Below are 19,908 nucleotides of genomic sequence, written 5' to 3'. Positions count from 1 at the left end.
CCTCCCAGATGGAAGGACCCCTCCTGCTAGAAGGACCCATCTCTTTTGGGGACATATGTGTCTGCATATCCCCCAGGTGGTTACAGTCCAGGGACAGAGGTGCCACAGCCCTAGCCACTGGCCCCTCTCTGCTCCTCTGGGGACCACAGTCCCTCCAAGTGGACAGCAGCAGCCCTGCCCATGTTGCTTTCAAGGTCTGCTCCTACTGTGTCTCCACCATTAGACCAGGAGAGCTGCTCTCGGGCCAGGCTGTGGTGCTCAGAGTCCTAGGAAGTGGGAAGCCCTGGGGCGCTGCCGCTGGATATGCCAAGAGATTTTCCAAGAACCAGAACTGGGGGGAAGCACCCTAGGTGGCCAGGGGATGGGCGATCTCTTTCCCAGAAGCCCCGGGGCTCCAAGGGCAGCGGCCACAGAGCCCCAGCCCTGCCCTTACCTCTTTCACCCAGCCCTGGCGGCCCAGCCCATGGCCCTCTGCCAGCCTGATGGAGGTAGGTGTGGCAGCCACCACTGGACTGGGGGGACAAGAAGGGGCTCTGGGGGTCTCCTCAAGCCTCTGAACCCGGTCCCTCTCCAAGGAGATACAGATACCTCTGGTCCCCACCCCAGGGCCCAGGGCTTTGGTGTCCACAGTCCCCATCTGGGCAGGGGCCAGCAGCAGGTGACTGGCTGGTGCCGAGAAGGGCTGGGTAAGTGGAGGCGTGGGCCCCCGGCAAGTGCACTCCTCAGCCAATCAGCAGCCTGCCCAGCTGGTGGATTCAATTACAAGCCTGAGATCACCCCATACTCCAGCCGACTTCCTCCTCCTCCTGCAGCTCCATTCATTGGAGCCTGTTGGGCACTGCTTCCACTCAGGCTGCTGAGCTGCTGCCTTACCTCATAGGCCGCCAGGGCAGGCATCTGAGGGCTTTGTCTGACTGGCCTGGGCCAGGGTGGGATGGGGGTTCTGAAGGTGCTGTCGGTGCTAGGCTTCCTGGAGGTGGCTCTGGGGGGCTCCTCTGCTCTCCGCTGGGACAGCACCTCCTGCCACTTGGCTGGGCCCATGCCCGGTGGCCCCCTGGAGTTCCTGAGCTTCCTGGGCAAGGATGCCCGGGGACTGGCCCTGTTCCACGCCCGCTGGGATGGGCGCGGAAGGCTGCAGGCATGTAGCCGGCAGGGCGAGCCCAAGCTCACTGCAGCCTTCCGCACCCTCTGTGCTCATGAGACTACCCGGGGTGCCTTCACACACACCCCTGGGCCTGAGCTGCAGAGAGCCCTGAACACCCTTCAGAGCCAGTGGAAGGCCTGCCACAGGCCTGGGGAGCAGCCAGCAGAGGAGGCCAGGAAGAAGCGAGCAGCTGGGCAGAGTGGAGCATCTGGTGGGGGATGCTGCCGGGCCAAGAGAGGCTGGACCATGCCTGGCACACTGTGGTGTGGTGTTGGGGACTCTGCTGCAAACTCATCGGAGCTGGGTGAGCCATGGGGTCCTGGGTGGGGGAGGAAGTTCAGGCTTTAGAGCTGGCCCCCACTCTCTCGGGCTGGGTGTCCTTGGGGGAGTGACTTAACTGAGCCTCAATTTCCTTATCTGTAAAGTGGGGGTAACAATGAGTCGCATCATGGGATGCTTAAATGAGGTGATGGGGATGGTCCTGCTAAAACCTGGGAGTCCTCATTAATCACCATCCCGAGGAGGGGGCAGGTTGGGGTGCATCCAGGGTCTGTTAAGCCAAAAAGCCACTACCCAAGAGCAGGCTTTGTGGGCCTACATTCTGCCCTGGGCAGGGAGCCCAAAGGCCTGTGTTCAAATCCCAGCTTAGCATGTGCAAGACGGGCAAGTCATTTCTCCTGTGAACCTCAATTTTCTCACCTGTAGAATGGAGCTGACACCTCCTTGAAGGCTGCTGTGAGCCCGAGTGTGGGTAGCTTAGTAAAAGGTACTATTGCTCAGATGATGATTAAACTCAGTGCCTTTTTTTCTGCTCTTGGCACAGCTGCCTGTGCATACGCACAGACGGCTGCAGGAAAAGGGCTTGGCACCTGAGTTGGAGCAGGTTGGCATTCTGGCAACACCTCATCGTGCCAGCAAGAAAGGTTGCACCCTGCCTGTCTGCCATTCCATTACATGCACATTCGTGACTTTGGAGTTTTATTGAGCGTGAGCTTGGAACTCTGAAGGCAGACTCCAGTTCCCCTGAGGAAGACCTTCCTGTGTGCTCTTGGGTGGGCTCCCAGCATCTGCACCTTCCCACCAGGGCTGTGGCCTTAGTGCTCTCTTCAAGGTTTGCAATTGTGAGAGTCCTGCAGAGGGAAAGTGATAGGCCTGAGGCCACCAGGGCGTCTGTGCCAGGGCTGGGGCAAGAACCAGGCCCTGCCTTCTTGATACCTGTGGGTGTAGCTGGTGTGAGGTACCCAGGACTCTGCTGAGCTGGCACCACCTCCCCTCCCGGCAGGGGTCTTCCAGGGCCCCGATCTCTGCTGTCAAGAACACGACCGCTGCCCACAGAACATCTTGCCCTTCCAGTACAGCTACGGCATCCGAAACTACCGCCTCCACACCATCTCCCACTGCGACTGTGATGCCAGGTAGGTGGTGGGCAGGGAGAGCTGGGGGCTCAGGGGTGAGTGGATCTAGCCCAGTTCCTGGGTACACTCTGGAATTTCAGAGACTCCTTAAGAATGAGCCAGTCTGGATCCCAAAGAGCAGGCGGGAAAGCTGAGGCCTGGGAGAAGGGACTCTTGGGCCCCAAACCACCTGGCTGGTGGTGTCAGGGTGGGCTAGAGGAGAAGCTGGCTGGCCCTCTGTGGTCCAAGGACCTGAGTGCTGGCTCTTGGCAGGTTCCAGCAATGCTTGCGAAACCAGCATGACTCCATCTCGGACATTGTAGGTGTGGCCTTCTTCAATGTGTTACAGATCCCCTGCTTCGTGCTGGAGCAGCAGGAGGCGTGTGTGGCATGGTACTGGTGGGGCGGGTATGTGACTGCTCCCCTCAAGCCCCTTCCAAGCCAGAGGGAAGCCCAGACTCCAAGCCTGGGAAATGAGACCATCTGTCTGTCTGTCCTTCAGGGAATGTGCCTTGTCCTGCCTGCCCAGTGGGATGGGGGGGGTGGGACTGGCAGAGCCTTGGCTCCATGGAGATGACCCCAGGGGTTTCTGGGAAAGGGAATTCCAGGTCACTAACTGTATCAACTGCCATCCTCCAGGTGTAGAACGTATGGCTCAGTGCGTCTTGCCCGTCTCCAGCCCAGGATCCTCTACAATGCCTCCTGGAGTGCCCCTCTGGGAGCCACCCCCATAACTCCCAGTTCAGCCCCCACCAAGCCCCAACAGAAGCAGTACCGTAGGAAGTGGCCACCACAGCTGGAAGGGCCCAAGCACCTCAGTAAAGTCAGCGGTACAGCCTTCTGGGTCCCCAGTCCACGCCTCCAGGGGCCACGGAATGGCCTAAAACCTGAAGGTGAGCTCAGGGCCTAGCCCAACTGGGCCTGAGACCTGCAGTTTCTCACCCCACTGAGCTGAGCCGAGCCTCCTCACCTGCCCTATGGGTACAATCACCTTCCCTGGATGATTGGTGGCTGAATGATACATTGGCTTGGGAATACAGGAACAAGTACTGGTGCAGCCCCTCCCTGCTGGAAGGACCCCTATCTCTTGGGGCTCCTGGTGTGAGGGGTATCTCTGGCTCTCTGTGTGAGAAGCCATGTGTCGCCTCCTTTTCTGCCCTAAACTCCTCCCAGGGTCTTCCCACCTCTCCCATCACATGAAATCTTGATGCAGCTAGAGGGATTTTCATAAATCACAAACTTGACCATGTCACCCCCTGCTGCCCCTGGCATGACTCCCCTTTCCCTTGGCTGATGACATCCCAACACCCTCAAGCCCTGGCCCTGCAGACTCTACCCCGGAGTAGACACTCCAGGTCCACAAACTTCAAAAGTCACGTGTTCTTGCCCACCTCTGGGCCTTTGCCTGTGCTATTCTGCCTGGAGTGCTCGCCCCTTCCCAACTCAGACTCAGCCTAGCAGCCTCTGCCTCCCAGAAGACTTTCCTGATCCACCTAAGCACTCTTGCCCTCGTGGCTCATTCCCACATGTGCAGCCCTTGAGGGCATGCAAGGCATGAACCGGAGGGGAACTGTGTGTTTTGAGAGGGAGCATGGGTGCCAGGGTGGCTCCTGGATGGTGGCCGTGGTGATGGGGACACTCTGAGGCACTGGGCTCCCCTTACTACTACACCTGCCCTCAGGCCCTCGCCATGCCTGTCGCAGCTTCCGCAGTCTGGACCAGTGTGAGCACCAGATCAGGCCCCAGGAGACCAAGTTCCAGCTGCTCAACAGCGCCCGTGAGCCCCTCTTCCACTGCAACTGCACGCGCCGGTGAGGCCACTTGGACCGTGGGGGTGGGTCCCTGCTGCCAGGCACTGGGACAGGGCCCCTGGCTGGCAAGACCCTGCCCAGCCTGAGCCTGCCTCTGTCCTCAGCCTGGTGCGCTTCCTGAGATTCCACAGCCCACCTGCAGGCACCAGTGCGCTTTGGGAGCTGCTGGGCCAGACCTGTTTCAAGCTGGCCCCTCCGCTGGACTGTGCTGAGGGCAAAAGGTGAGTGATGGTGGGGCCAGGTGGGGCATAGGAGGCCTACACCCCCTTTGTGCACCTAGACGAGGAGGTATAGGAGGAGTCCAGGGACTCTGAGCTCATTGTCATTACCCCCCTTCAGCACCCAGGTGCAACTGGAGCTCTGCAGTTGGCCTGTGTGGGTGGTAGCTCAGCTGTCATTTACCTTCTGTGTGACCTTGCCAAATCGATTGACTTTTCTGAGCCTCCATCTCCTTATCTGTGAAATGGCTGTAGAAGCCAAGGAGATGACGTGTTTGACCCAATTAACCCAAGGCCTATCTGCTTGCTTAACTCTTAACACTAATTTCAATCTCATTTGATGCTGAGCCTCAAAGCTAACCCCTGTGACCTTTCCCATTTCACAGGGGAGGAAACTGAGGCCCAGACTGGCCCAGGGTCCCACAGCTAGCTAGTTAGTGCAGAACCCAGGCTTTGGGTCCCAGCCTAGGGTTTATTCTGCCCGCCTTCTAGATGTAACCCTCCCTCCCTGCTTTGCTGGTGGCCCTAGCCCCACTCCTGCTCTCTTTGGGCCTTGGTCTCCCTGTCTGAAGAGTAGGGTGGGATCCTTGCCAGCCCTGGCCACCTGTACCACTCTTCTCTCCCCACAGCTGTCCTGGAGGCCCTAGGGCCATCAAGGTGTCAGCTCGACATTTGCGGCGGCTTCAGCAGAGGCGACTTCAGCTCCGGGGTGCAGGCACAGATGAGGGGCAGGCGTGGCCTTTGGAGCCCACAGGGGCCCCCATGACATTCTACGACCAGTGCCTGTGGCTGACCCAGGCAGTCCGGAGCCCTGGTGGGCAGCAAAAATCCTGGAGCCACTGACCTCAGTTCTGATTCTCCTAGGCACCAGCCTGGACCTTTACCCTGGCTTTGCCAGGCCCTGGGGGCCTTGCCCCCCTTCATGTGTTAGACTGAAGCACGGCAGAGACATTTGTGGACAGCCAGAGGCTGGAAGGGGAGGAACCCACGGCCCAAGCGCTGGCCCTTTTCTCCTGCTGCTCTGGGTGACCGTGGACTGAAGACACAACCCCTGTGCCCAGATGTGGTATTCAGGAGGCTCACTCTGAGGCCCTGGGCTTGGGCCTTGCCAGGGACTTTCATGTCCAGTTGGGAATGGGGAGAGGGTAACTTATTGCAGCTGCCCAGGAGGTGCTGGGAGGTATGCTTATGTTGCAAAATTAATATGTGGCTCATGGGCCTGTCCAGAGGACCCCCAGTGCCTGGCTGCTGCAGGGTTGCCTGGGCAGCAGGTGGAGAATGAGAGATGTCACAGAAATGCCTATGTCTGAACCCAGGACAATGGCACTGGGGAGGGGCCTCCCAACTCCACTTCACCCCAGGGGCCCCTTAACAGTTGTTGTATCTCTCCTGGCCCAGCCCTAGACCATTCTTTCAGCCCTAAATCTGATTCTCCCCATTCCCTTGGGAAAGGGACGCCCCCCACCCCCTGCCTACTCTGAGCCTTAGTTTCCTCCTCTGAGAAAGGGGACCGTGAAGAGGAGCTAATTCGTAGGGTTGTTGAGGATTAAGTGAACTAGTACACATCCAGTGCTTAGCACCTAGGAAACATTTCCTCCCTCCAATGCACAGCCAAACTGTGCTTAGGTGTCTGATCTTGAGAGGCTTACAGATCCTCTTGGAGGCCTCAGTTTCCTCACCTGTGAAATAGGTCTAAGAATGGCCCTGAACCCACAGGGTGGTGGTGCAGATTAAAGGAGATGGCGCGTGTAACATAAATGTCAGTTCTCTCACCCCCTTGCCTCTTGAATCCCTTCCGCTGACATAATCACCCTCCCCCCACCCCCGCACCCTGCTAACAAGTTAGGAAAGAGCCAGGAGGAGTGAGGCTGGAGAATTTAATTTCTAATGATGATGTCCAGAATGGGACATCTGCCACAGTTCCCCCCCATTCCAGATGGGGGGCCAGGATGGGGCTTTGCTGATTGTCACAGTTGAGATGTGGGGGCTGACTTTTGGGGGTCCCCAGTTGACTACCCCCACGTGCACACTGAGCTGGAGCAGCAGTGGGAGGGAGGCAGGCGGGTTTGTGGAAGATTGGGGCAGAGTGGGCAGGTGGGTCCTCACTCTGCTCCTCAGGGTCCTAGGCCTTCCTCTTCCAGCCCCTGCTGGCCCTGGGGGCTCGGAGACAGACTGTTGGGGGCTGGGGCCTCCAGAGCAGGTCCCCAAGAGCCACTGCCACCACCACCACCAGGGTCTATGGTCTCCAGACGCAAGGCAGGCAGCAGGCCCAGGCTTCGAGGCACAGCTGGTGGGAAGGCCCAAGGGCCAGGCAGCCTGGAAGGCCCCTCCTCACTACTGCCCCGGTTGCCACCATCACTGGCCCTATCAGGAGCCACCCGGGGCAGACGGCGGCTCTGAGGTGAGGGGCTGCGGCTGGCACCACGGCGTTCTTGGGATGAGGGCCGCAGGGCAAGACCAGGGAAGCGGGCCAGGCCTGGGCTGCGGCTGCGGTGCTGCTTGGACTTGCCAGGGCTGGGGCTGCGTGACTTGGGTGCGAGCAGCTCCAGGGTGCTGTCGTCCTCGTCCTCCGAGCTGGCCCCCGAGCTGTCTGTGCTGCTGCTAGCCAACTCCGAGGTAGGCAGTGAGATCTGGGGGGAACTGTGGTTACTGGGGTACCCCAATCCCCAACCCAACTACTAGGGCTTCTTGGAACTCCCATATTATAGGTTGAATTGTGTTCCCCCAAAATATTTGTTTTAAATCCTAACCTCTATGCCTGTGGTTATGATCCCATTTGGGAATGGGTTGTCTTTGTTATGTTCATGATGCAGGATTAGTGTAGGGTGTATCTTAAATCAATCTCTTTTGAGATACAAAAGAGATTAAACAAGCAAGCAGAGCAGAGATGGGGGAAGAGAGATGACAAGCCACATGAAGATCACCCAGGAGCAGAAGCTCAAAAGAAACAAGGACCTTCCTCCAGAGCTAACAGAAAGAGAAAGCCTTCCCCTAGAGCCAGCATCCTGAATTCTGACTTCTAGCCTCCTAAACTGTGAGAAAATAAATTTGTTTGTTAAAGCCACCCATTCATGGTATTTCTGCTATAGCAGCACTAGATAACTAAGACAAAATTTGGTACTGAGAGTGGGATGCTGCTCTAACAGGTACGTAAAATGTGGAAGCAGTTTTGGAATTGGGTAATGGGTAGACACTGAAAGAGTTTTAAGGTGCCTAATAATAAAAGCCTAGATTGCCTTGAAGAGACTGTTGGTAGAATTATGGATGTCAAAGGCAATTCTGCTGAGGGCTCAGAAAGTAGGGAGAACTATAGAGAAAGGCTCTACCATCTTAGAGAATACGTGTGGCGCCAGCAACAGAAGGCTGCTAGAAATGTGGATGTTAAATGTGATTTTGGTGAGGCTTTAAAAGAAAATGATACACATGTGATTGGACAGTGGGAGAAGGGCAATGGTTTTTATTGCGTGGCAAAGAACTTGTCTGAATTATGTTCAAATGTTTGGTGGAAGGTAGAATTTATAAGTGATGAACTTGGATATTTGGCTGAAGAGATTTCTAAGCAAGATCTTAAAGCGGTTGCGTGGTTACTCCTTGCTTCTCATACTAACATGCAAGAGGAAAGAAATGGACTTAAAAATGAACTGTGCAAAATGAAAACAAAACTGAAAGATTTGGAAAATTCTGTTGTATAAACTAAGTATGTGTATCCCAGAATTTTCACCAAGGATATGACTACACAAATTTTTATTAAAGATATTAAGCCTGTGATTAATGGATCTAATCAACTACCACAGCAGAAAACCCATCAGCTTAAACTGAGGGGGACGGAGAAAGAATGAAAGGAGAGAACGTTGTCTGCCTCTTGGAATACTACCAGCGGGAAACAGGACAAAGGAGCTATATCTGTTGTCCAAGAAAAGAAAAGGACCATCCCTGGAGCAGCTCAGAGAGAGATCAGCAGAACTGTTGGAATGAGCACAGGAGGCAGAGCTGCTTGGGTCTCAAAGGCTGGGGCCATGGCCTCTGGGGTTTCAAAGGATGGGGCCACAGTCTCCAGGATCTCAAAGGGTGGGGCTACAGACCTCTAGGTTTCAAAGAGTTGGGTCTTTACCAACTCAGTTCTGGAGTGTGGGGCTGCCATTAAGGTGTGCCAGGGGGATGAGGCTACTGCCCAAAGCAGAGGGGGCAGGGCTGCCATGCCCAAGGGGCAGAAAAACGGGGACTTCCAGGGCCGAGGGGGTAGGGTTGTCACTCTGACTAGGAGAACAGGGCCACCCAAAGCCGAGGAGGCAGAGTTGCTGTCCCAGCGGGCCTGGAAGGTAAAGCTGAAGCCCAGGGCGGAGGGCATGGCCAACACCCAGAGTCTGGAGGGCGGGACCATTGCTCAGATGGTCTCAGAGAACAGAGGATTATTTTCAAGCCTTGAGAGCTAATGTAAATTGTTCTGCTGGGTTTTGGACTTACTTGATGCCCGTTATCCCTTCTTTCCCTCCAATTTCTCCCATTTGTAATGGAAATGTCTAACTTGTGTCTGTTTCACAATTGTACATTGTAAACAGATAACTTGTAATCTAGATTTCACAGGTCACATAGAAGAGGAATTTTTCCCCAGGATGGAATACACCTAAAGTCTCATGCATATTTGATTCAGATAATTCAGAAGATGTGGTTTAGACTTGGAGTGGATTTAAGACTTTTGGGATGATGTGATGGGGTGAATGTGTTTTACACGTGACAAGCACATGAATTTTGGGGGGTCAAGGGTAGAATGTTATGGATTGAATTGTGTGCCCCGAAAATAAGTGTTATAAATCCTAGCCCCTATACCTGTGGTTATAATCCGATTTGGGTATGGGTTTTCTTTGTTATGTTAATGAGGCAGTATTAGTATAGGGTGTGTCTTAAATCGATCTCTTTTGAAATAGAAAAGAGATTAAACAAGCAAGCAGAGCAGAGATGGAGGAAGAGAGATGCCAAGCCGTATGAAGGTCACCCGGGAGCAGAAGCTCAAAAGAGACAAGGAGCTTCCTCCAGAGGCAATAGAGAAAGAAAGCCTTCCCCTAGAGCCAGCGCCCTGAATTCTGACTTCTAGCCTCCCAAACTGTGAGAAAATAAATTTCTGTCTGTTAAAGCCACTCACTGTGGTATTTCTGTTATAACAGTACTAGATAACTAAGACATCCTCCATCCTTCCCCTTGGCAGACTCAGGGAGGTCAGGCTGTGGAATCTGAACAGGGTCTCTGGGCATCCCTTGACCTGCAGTCTGGCCTCCTTACCTGGAAGGGCTCAGTGACGCCAATGAGGATACTGTGGTTGTGACTGTAATAGCCCAGGATGAAGTCTCCATCGCCCTTGGGCAGCGACTCCTCACTGAATGTCACCTGGTGGGCCCCGGGTAATGGCCCAGGTCGAGGTCCAAGGGTCAGCCTCAGGGCTCCCCCAAGCTGAGCTCTGAGCCCCTAAAGGCAATGGGGACTCCTCCCCTTCCCCCCTTCCCTAAATACCTGGTAGACGTGCCCATCCACATCCTCATGTTTGGTCCACACATAAGCCACGTAGTCCTTGCAATGGCGGAAACCCACCTAGGGTGAGAGGATTCAGGGTTATGACCCCTAACGCCTCCCTCTGGGTCTGGCATCAAACTCTGGACAAACCAGTCACCCCACCTTGGTGTCCCTTCCTGCCCTGAATGGCTGACCGCCCCTACCCTTCTCACCTGGTACAAGCCGATCCAGTCCCAGGAACTGCGGGCAAACACCATCTCCATGCGGTACCTGACCACAGCCTGCTCCGGCCGCACCCACTCGTCGGCCACCTCCAACTGCACCAGGGGCACGTCGTCCCTGAAGGCAAACTGCCCAGGCAAGGCGGAGGCAGGGGCAATATCAGGGGCAACTCTCTAGTACCCCAGGCACCTAGGGCTTTGGGTCTCAGGGTTAGCACAGAGCAACTGAGACAAAGGGTTTCTGAGCCACTGGGCAACTGAGGCAGAACCAGTCTGGGATACATGCCAGTCTCCCTGCCTCCCAGCCCAGGCTCCCTGCTCACAGCCTCCTTAGGGAGTACGAACAGCTTTAGGTTTGGCCCTGGCTCTGCCACTTACAGGCTGTGTGGCACTAGGAGAATTCCTCAACCTCTCTGAACGCCAGGACCCTTGTCTATGAACTGGATGCTCTTATTTAATTCTTGGGGTGTTCTGCAGATTTAATGAGATACCATTTGTAAAGCATCCCATAAACTTCCTAGAACACAGTAGGTGCTCAATAAATGATTTGCCTATATGCCAGCAAGGGAGACAGGTAAAGTCCCATGATGCACTGGGTATTCTAGGGTAAGAGCCCTGGAAGGAGACTGGAGGCCTCAGTCATTTCCAGGCTATGCCACTAACTTGCTGTGTGACTTCGGGTAAGCCCCTAGCCATTGAGACTCAGTTTCCCCATCTGTACCAGGGCCATTGGCTATTGCCTAGTCATCACTCCATGAGGATAAATTATAGGAATCCTCCCCCCATTTCAGGCTGATCAGGGGGTTACCAGTGTGGGTGGGGTTGCCCAGGGTGGCGAGTGGTGAAGGTATTGGCTCTACCTCTGTCCCTGAGGGAAGGGCTCAGGTGGTGCCAGCCTCAGGTCTTTGTCTACTCCCCTCTTTACCTGGTTTCAGGTTTTCCTCCCTCCCTCCTTAGCTTCTCAGCCAACTTCTCTAGAGGAAACTAGCACATTCTTTCCCTGCCCCCAGGGTGGGTCCTCAGAAATGCCCTATAAAGTCTTGCAGGGTTAAAACTCCCGCTGAGGCCCATTCTAACTGTGTTGCCTTTAGCAAGGAAGTTAAGCTCTGTGAGCCTCAGCTTCCCTCACCAGTAAAACGGGGAGAGGAATTGGGACATCTAAGGGCCTACTGAGGCACTCAAAGGAAGGACATATGTACAGTGCCCTACACAAGGCCTGGCGTGTGGCAAGTGCTCAACAGGTAACATTTCTAGAGGCTCCTGGATGAGGAGGGAAGGACAGGGTGGGGTGCCCAAAAGGAGCAGTTCCCAAGGTGAGGTCCCTGACTGAGGGTTAAACTTCACTCCCAAGCCCTTTACGAAAGGTCACAGGAGGCCAGGAGTAGGCAGATTTCCGCTCCCTGCTGAGGACACTGCCAGTGTCTCACTGACTGACCACATGACAAAGTTAGCAGGGAAAACGCTCTGGCCTGCAGGGCTCCCCCTTGTCAGATCAAAAGAATCAAAGAGCACAGAGTTGGGTTGCAGGGCTGCAAAGATAGGTTCTATTCCATTCTGTCACAGAGCCTGTGCATCGCCTGGGTCACGGGCCTACCCTCTCTCTCAGGGTGTCTAATTTTCCCCACTGAAAAGCAGGATGTTCTCTCAGGTCTAGTTCTGACATTCTAAGATCTCCCCCTTTTTCCTCTGGCAACCAGGGACCTCAACCCTAAATTGGATGCTAAACTATAGTAAGTATTTAGAGTTTGAAGCCCTGGCAACACAGTGGTTATGCATTTGGCTGCTAACCAAAAGGTCGACAGTTTGAATCCACCAGCCACTAATTGGAAACCCTATGGGGCAGTTCTACTCTCTCCCATACAGTTGCTATGAGTTGGAATTGACTCACCGTCAATGGGTTTGGCTTTTTTTTTCTTATTTAGAATTTAGGGTTTTTGTTTTTGTTTTGTTTTGAATATCTTTACTCTTCTCTGTCACTCTTATTAAAAAACAAAAAAACCAAACCCATTGCTGTCAAGTCATTCTGATTTGAAGTGACCAAACAGGACAGAGTAGAACTGCCCCATAGGGATTCTAAGGCTGTGAGTCTTTATAGAAGCACACTGTCACATTTTTCTCCCTTGGAGCAGCTGGTGGGTTTGAACCACCGACCTTTCAGTTAGCAACCAAGCACTTAACCAATGCGTCATCAGGGCTCCTTCATCACTCTTATAGTGACTGGCATATGGTAAGTACTCAGTAAATAATGAATGGATTAACGAATGCTACATGGGAGTTGAGTATACATTTTGATATCGTTGGTTTTATTACATACGTGAATTTTAACATGAGATGCCCTAAATCTTTTTTGGAAGAAGTGAAATACAGAAGACTAGCGGAAATTCTTGTTGTTGCTCTGAAGAGCTGTCAAGTCGCTTCTGACTCAGTGACCCCGTGTGACAGAGCTGAACTGCCCCATAGGGTTTTCTAGGCTGTAATCTTTATGAAAGCATATTGCCAGGTCTTTCTCCTGTGTAGTGGCTGGATGGATTCGAACCACCAACCTTTCGGTTAGCAGCCGAGAGCTTAACCATTTGCACCACCAAGACTATGGGCTCTGAAATCAGACTGGACTGAGTTTAAGTCCTAATTCTTTCTCTTACTAGCTGTGTAATCCTGGGCAAATGATGTCATGTCTCTGAGCCTCAGTTTCCTCATCTGAAAACGGAGATCATAACCTCTACTCTGCTACGATGAATGGATGCTACTGGGGACAGGTGCAAGGGGTTGCTGGTGGGCAGTGGGATGCTGAGTTAGGCCTGAGGATGTCAGGAGGGGTGGGTGAAGCCAGAACTCACCTGCAATACAAACTGGGCAGCCACGGGCTTGTGGTCACTGACTGTGTACTCCATGTGGCTGCGGTAGCTGTGTTGGGTCACCTGCAGTCGGTGGCTCTCCCGTCCTGAAGGGCTGGGACCCCCACCTGGAGCCTTGATTTTCCACAGGATACGGTCTGTCCAGGCTGGCTTCCGCTTCTTGGCGCTGAAGTGGGTAGACGTAGCCTGAGTTTCAGGGCCTGGGGGTCAAGGCACAGCCCCTAGCCTCGCCTCCTGTCCCTCTTCCCAAGTCTCCTTCTCCAAAAGACTTCAGCCCACATCCTCACCCCACTCCACAGGTGAGCTCACCTGGTATCATATTTGTTGGTACCCACATCAAACTTGAAGGTGGGTGCAAAGTTGAGGGGTCCCTCCTGGAAGCCCTTCAGGATAGGCCAGGTGTTCTTGGCCATGTTGAGCTGTTAGGGTCCAGAACGGAAGAATTGCACAATAGCCTGGGCAGGCCCCTCCCCAACTTCTAGAACCTAACCCCGGGAAGGGGCAGAGCGGGGCAGGTGAGGGCAAGGAGCATAACTGAGGGTACAGGTGTGTGCTGGGCATGCTGTGTATGCTTAGGAATTTGGAGGTACAGGTAGATCCCACACCTGGTCCTTCTCCCAGAGCTGGTGGAGCTGGTTGCTGTCAATGGCGAACTTGACAAAGTGCAAGTCATAGCTCTCGATGCGGAAGTTCAGGTCCCCGAACCAGAACACGAGGCTATTGGGTGGTGGGAGTCAGCGGGGTCCATGAGGAGGAAGGGCTCAATCTAGATCCCTTCCTGGACCCCTTCCAATCCCAACCGTATCGGGGACGGGGGCTGGAGGGGCGGGAGTCTCCTGGCTTTGGGCTTTGCAGTGGGTAGGTGAGGGGTGCCAGGACCTCCAGCCTTCCAAACAGCATCGCAGGGGGACGACGGTGTAGAGGAAAGTTAGGCCCCGCCTCTCAGAGAGGACCTGCCCCTCATTCTGCAAGGCTCCACTCTACAGGTCTCGCCACTTCCCTTCAAACTCTTACCTACGTTCTTATTCCTACATGTAGTTTGGGGGACCACCCACCCCGATTGGTCTCGCCTCTTCCCACAAACCTCACCCAGGCCCGTACTCCGGTTCCTCATTGAAGTTTGCCGAGAGACTCGCTTCTGAGGCCCCACCCCTCCTTCGCTAGCCCCGCCTCATCTCCATTTGGCCCCGCCCCAGCCCATACTCGTGGTCCAGAATGCCGTGTGCGCCGGGCCCCTGGAACTGCTGGAGGCTGAGGATGGTCTGGAAGTTGTCCTTGCGCTGCTCTGCCTTGTCCATGTGTGCTGGCAGGTGGCAGTTGAGGAAGCAGAGCATGTGCCCAAAGGCTGCCAGGCGCACGCTCACTCCGCCTTTGTTACCCTGGGGAGGAAGCGGGGGTAGGCGGGTTAGGGGCGGGATCTAGGCAAGGAGGTGGGGCACTGGGCAGGGCACGAAGGGCGGGGCCAGCCAGCCGGGGGACAAAGTACGGAGAGGGGTGGGTCCTAGGAAAGGGGGCGGAACACTGGAAAGAAACGGGGACCGAAAGGGGTGGGGCCTAAGGAAATTGAGTGGGTTATGGGGTAGGATTTGAAGAGGGTCGGGCCAAGGGGGAAGGGGGAGAGCCTGGGAAGGATTCCCCACCAGTAGGTCGGGGGAGAGGAGTAATCTCTGGCCCTCTTCGGGCCTCGTGCCCTCCCTGGCCGCTTCCGCACTCACCCAGTAGCCGCCCAGGCCGGTGCGCGTGCAGTCGGTCTGCACGTCCCGCAGGAAGGGCAAGTGGTAGTACTTGGAGAACAGCAGCAGGATGACGCCCTGCATCCGCACAGTGCTCACCTGCAGCGGGAGGCGACGTGGCTGGGGAGCTGGACACAGCTCCCCCGGCCCGCCCCCCACCTTCTCCCTGGGCTGTAAGGTCTGCTCCTCCATTCTCCCATTTCACTGACCGGGCGCCAGAGACCCGCGGGCCCTACAGTTAGTCAAGGCGGAGGCGGGGCCGTGAATCCAGCGGGGTCTCGGCAGGTCCAGGGGCTGAAGGGGCGTTACCAGCACGAAGTTGAAGGGCCCCAGCGCGTCCATGAAGAGCTCGCTCCACTGGTCCGTGAAGAGCGCATCCTTGAGCCGCTGGTTGATCATGGAGTTCACTTCCTGCAGCCTGGGGGAGGGGGGAGGGCATCGGTTTGCGGGACACCCTAAAAGCGCCTCCAATGGGTGGGGGCCTGAGGGGTCCAGGAGGCCCGGGAGGAGGTCCACTTCCACTCCCCCCTCACCCTATGGCAATCATGTCGGCACCGTCGCCGTCATCACCGCCGCCCAGGTGGAGGAGGGACGTGACATCGTCAGGGGGCATGGCAGTGCCAACATTCCACGTGACCACAGTGATCCTGGGGGGTGGGGGCACAGGAGGGGTTACTGCTGGGTATCACTCCACTCACCCTCAACCCCCCTCCCTCAGGGATCTCTTTGGGGGAAATAAACTGAGGCAGGAGTGGCTATAAACCCTCAGAAGGTCCACAGGGGGCCACTGTCCCGCCTCTGAGGTCTCTCTGAGGAGGTCTATCAGGAGGGCATGCTGTCTTCAAAGGATCCCAGAGTGGGCCTAGCGCCCCCAAGCACTCTTCCTCTGGGAGGCGAACTGAGGCAGAGTAGGGTGAGCTGCCCTGGAAGAGTGGCTAATCTCAGAGCTCAAGCCCCCAACAACCTTTCTTGGGAGAAAGGCCCCCTCACCGGAAGCCAGGGTCGCTCTTGCAGGTAGGCTGTGCTGACCAAGAAGAGGATGATGAGGTGGATGTAGGAGGAGAGGTGGTGACCGGGGCTGGGGCTTCTCGAGGCTGAAGGCTGGGGCTCAGGCGCCCACCAGACCCTGTACCCTGGGTGCCAGGCCTGGAGAGGGCCACCTCAGGGGCTAGGGGAGCACAGGGGGAGCGGCTGGGGGAGCGGCTGGGAGATCGGGGTGGTTTGGGCAGAGTTGGGGGCACTGTCTGGGCGGAGGAGCCCCCTGGCCGGAAGGTGGGGGACAGCAGTCCAGGGGAGTGGGTGCCAGGCTCTGGAGGGCTGTGGCCCACATCCAGGGGCAGGGTCTCTGGTGGCCATGGCAGAACGGGATCCTCAGGACTGTTGTGGGGGGCCTCAGGCCGGGCTCGGAAGGAGGGGGAGAACCGGGGGTCTGGGGGAGCTTGGGTTGACGATGGAGAGCACACAGGACCAGATGCCTGAGCCGGAGGTTGGAGACGCCCCTGAGAAGAGGGGAGAAGTCTAGGGGCTGGGGCATCCCTCTGTCTAGCAGGTGTCCGCCCCACAGAGACCGGGGCTGATGTCATAGATGCTGGAGCTGGGGTCAGTTCCTGAGAGGGTGAAAGAATCGGACTAGGCACCAGGGAGGGGCTGGAGGGAGGTGGTGGGGGCTGCTCCTCAGAAGCCAGGGCCAGGCTTAGGCCCGAGACAGCCAGTGCTGGCTTGGGTCCCATGGAGGCAGGTGGCACCTGCTTCTGATCCTGGGAAGCCAGAGCCAGACTGGGTCCCAGGGTGGCTGGGGGAGACCCGGGCCTGGCTGAGGCAGACATCACCAGCTGCCCCAGGGAGGTTGGAGCCTGGACCGAGCCTGAGATCGCTGGGGGAGGCTTTGGCCCAGCTGAGGCAGACATCACCAGCTGGCCCACAGATGTTGGAGCCAGGCTGGAGCTGCGGCGGGCAGGAGATGTTTTCTGTCCCCCAGGGGTAGACAATGGAGCCAGGACGGGTCGGGGAGATGCCAGAGTCAGCCTCAGTCCCTTTGAGGAAGGTGACATAGCTGCTTGTGGCCTCACAGGTGCCAGAGCCAACCTTGGTTCCGAGGGTACTGGAGCTGCATTCCCCTTTGCCGGGAGCTGAAAACTTGAGTCCACCTTGCAGAGGACAAGTCAAAGACTCAGGGTGACCCTGACCAGGGTATTGGGCCCTAACTTCTATAGAGACCCAGGCAGACCCCATCTAGCTAACAAAGACACATCTTTCGAAGGAAGTTCTTCCTAATATCTCACCTCAATCCATTCTGCTGCAGGTCAGCTCCTCTCTTAGAGGAGACAGGTCACAGAACTCTGTCCCCTCCCCCAAGTCTGAAACCTCTTTCACAGATGGGGAAGCATCAGGCAGAGGGTGAGCCTGAACCCGAGGGCTCTCCTTGCCTTCCTGGCCGGCACCCACTTCCTGCCCACCCTCGAGTATTGGGTGGCTGGACCCAGCTTCCTCGAGCAACCCTCCTCTGCAGTCCCCGCTGCTCCCCAGCCGAGGGCTGATGACCTAACATCCCAGGTCTACACACTCTGGGCACACTTGGTCCAACCTGTTAAATTCCCCTCTCTTCTTCCACAGTGCCTAGGAACCCTCAGGTCCCCCCAAACATCCCAAACTCCTTGCCCACAGCCCTCCCTATCCTCCTCACCCATGCCCAGAGCTCCATGCAGGGCCAAGAGCCTGGAGCTGAGACTGGCCCTGCAGATTCCAAGCCCGGCTTCTGTGTACCCTTAGGCAAGCACCTCTCTGCCCAGGGCCTCAGTTTCCCTGGCTGTAAAATGAAGGTGCTGAGTGAAGGGGCTCTAGCCACAGCATATTCTAGAGAATCTTGTTCTCATATTCTCTGCATTTATGAGCCCAACATTCACTAGGATTCCATTGAGTCCTATGGAAGAGTCCATCCTCACCGAGTGTGATTCTACCATTCTGAGCGAGTCCAGGCTTCTAAGCTGGTCCTGGCATCACACCTCTCTGTGCCCAAAGTTGTGCCTTTTTACCCCTTCCCCTCTCCCCAACCTGTGAAGACAGGCAAGCAGGTATCCCCTTTATGTCCAGCAGGTTGGGGCAGGGGAGCAGTGTCCTGCAAGGACCTCTCTTTGCTCCCCATCTGTCTCCAGTTTCTGATGTCCCTTCATTCTGGAGACTGGATGAAGGTCCTTTGCCAGGGAGGGTGGAAGAAAGTCTACACTCACCAGAGTGGCCCCATCCCTGCCTCCAGAGACACAGTTCTGTCTGTGTCCCATCCTGCGTCCTTCTCGATTCAGAGAACCTGAAACTCTGCCTCCACCTCCCTCCCCAAACTTAGCTCTTTGAGGGAGCATTTACGGCATCTCCCTTCTTTCCAAGTGTCACACTGTGCAAGTCCCCCCAACTGCCACCACCGCCACACTGCCTCCAGCATTAACAACTTAGACATCCCAGATGTCACAGTTTTAGTCTTCAGGGACAAGCCTTCTCATTTTGAATTGGCTCAGAGAGGACAAGCAACTTGCCCAAGGTCACACAGCAAACCTGGAGCACAGCTGGATCCCCTGCCACCCAGTTCAGGGCTCTCGTGGGGGATTCTGGAGGTGGCTAACTCCATCTCTCTCTGGGCATCTATCACTACCCTCCCAACCCCTAGGTTACCCTCTTTGCCCAGTCCTTGCTCAGTGGGCAGAGGAGAGTGCCAACACCTCAGCCAGAGACACGAGGGTGCCTGAGGCGGCGGGGGGGGGGGCGTGGGCCCAGGGATCGGGAATGGGGGCACCTGGGTTTTAGTGGTCTTACCTTGGAGGACACCCCAGTTTGGGAAACCCCATGGGGCACGGGCAGAGGGCACAGGCCAGCCAGGGTCCCCGGCCTCCCGCTGCCACTGCCGCTCCGGCCCTCCATGTCTGCAGCCCCCAGCAGCCCGGGCTCCCTTGGGCTCTGGCTCTAGCTCCCCCGCTCCCGGGAACCAGTGATGTCATCAGCCGCTTCAACCTGCTGAGAATTTAAAGGCACAGATGCCTACTTTCCAACCTGGAGATGTCCAGGGCAAGGAGGCTGCCCCCCTAAGAACACTTCAAGCAGGCTGCTGAGGCTAGAACGGCCATGGGAGGCAGGGAGATGTGCACATCGGCCTGGCCTGGGTCCCCACTGGCAGCATGGAGAAGGCCATCTGTCTGCCCCCACCCTTCCGCAATAGGCCAGGCTTTGCTCCGGGTGGGGCATTGACACACCTGAGGGTGAGGTAGGGACAGGTGACTCAGAGGTCAGCACCCTCTTCAGGGCCTCAGGGACACCTGAGTCCCAGCCCAGATCATGTGACATTCCTGACTTCCGGCTAGCTCAGGGCTTGCCCTGGCCCCCACCCTTGCCCCATTTTCAGGCCTCAGTGCCCCTCCCTCCCCACCCCACCCTAGCCTGGCTCTGTCCCTCCCATCCAAGAGCCGGGCACTCAGGCTCTAGCCACTGGAGCCCTTTCCCATCTCAGCCTCAGCGCTGGCCTCTCATCTTCTGCAGACTCCTCGTTTGCCTTTGTATGCCCCCAGCTAGGCCTGTTCCAGCCCAGCTCCTCTCAGCTTTCCTCTCTCCAGTGCTCACTAGCTGTGGTTTGGGAGGGGGACACGCAGGCCCAGAGAGGGAGCTGGACTTGCTCTAGGTCACCCGGAGAGCTGAGGAGATCTCCTGAGTCTCAGTGAGGAAAAGGGATCCAAGACTAGCAAGAGCCAGTTGGGGTAGCTGGGGAAGGGAAGTGGGGTGCAGAAGGCTCCAGCAGTAGGATAACACTGGCAGGTGGGTCAAAAACAGGCCTGGGAGCTCCTTGGCCAAGACTCACCATAGGAACTGGTCCCCAACAGGCCTTGGATAGTGTTTGTTGAATGAATGAATGAATTATTGGAAAGAGTGAAGGAGTGACTCAAGGGTCTGGGCCCTCTGCTTCTTCCTCCTCCTACTCCCATTTCTATCTGCTAAGCAGTCCCTCCAGAATTCCTGGATTGCTTAGAGAGGAGTGATCCCAACCAGTT

At 56.2% G+C, this 19,908-nt stretch overlaps 2 protein-coding genes across 6 annotated transcripts; one reads left to right on the top strand and one right to left on the bottom strand.

Moving 5' to 3' along the window:
- The first annotated feature begins 934 nt into the window (after window positions 1-934).
- Window positions 935-5,410, top strand: PLA2G3 (phospholipase A2 group III). Its single transcript, XM_004379100.1, has 7 exons — window positions 935-1,448; window positions 2,427-2,559; window positions 2,812-2,946; window positions 3,178-3,431; window positions 4,220-4,349; window positions 4,454-4,570; window positions 5,197-5,410. The coding sequence occupies exons 1-7, from the start codon at window positions 935-937 to the stop codon at window positions 5,408-5,410; spliced, it is 1,497 nt and encodes a 498-aa protein (XP_004379157.1).
- A 1,020-nt stretch (window positions 5,411-6,430) lies between these two features.
- Window positions 6,431-18,883, bottom strand: INPP5J (inositol polyphosphate-5-phosphatase J). 5 transcript variants are annotated; one of them, XM_004378956.2, is made up of 15 exons: window positions 18,686-18,883; window positions 17,565-17,687; window positions 16,967-17,028; window positions 15,872-16,049; window positions 15,415-15,528; window positions 15,191-15,299; window positions 14,864-14,980; window positions 14,352-14,527; window positions 13,754-13,865; window positions 13,458-13,567; window positions 13,131-13,314; window positions 10,285-10,422; window positions 10,073-10,150; window positions 9,845-9,949; window positions 6,431-7,197 (listed from the first exon to the last, which is right to left on the bottom strand). In XM_004378956.2, exons 3-15 carry the CDS (start codon window positions 16,992-16,994, stop codon window positions 6,682-6,684), a joined length of 1,965 nt encoding a protein of 654 aa, XP_004379013.1. In that variant the 5' UTR covers window positions 16,995-17,028; window positions 17,565-17,687; window positions 18,686-18,883; the 3' UTR covers window positions 6,431-6,681. The 5 variants fall into 5 exon arrangements, with proteins under 5 accessions (XP_004379013.1, XP_004379010.1, XP_004379012.2 ...); XM_004378953.2 differs by having other exon boundaries at window positions 15,872-17,028; XM_004378955.2 differs by lacking the exon at window positions 17,565-17,687 and having other exon boundaries at window positions 18,686-18,877.
- Between the last annotated feature and the right edge of the window lie 1,025 nt (window positions 18,884-19,908).

The sequence above is a fragment of the Trichechus manatus genome, unplaced genomic scaffold (assembly GCF_000243295.1).
Source record: "Trichechus manatus latirostris isolate Lorelei unplaced genomic scaffold, TriManLat1.0 scaffold00061, whole genome shotgun sequence".
Classification (NCBI taxonomy): domain Eukaryota; kingdom Metazoa; phylum Chordata; class Mammalia; order Sirenia; family Trichechidae; genus Trichechus; species Trichechus manatus.
Note: the sequence above shows the minus strand (reverse complement) of the source record. Positions and strands in the feature narration are given on the sequence as shown.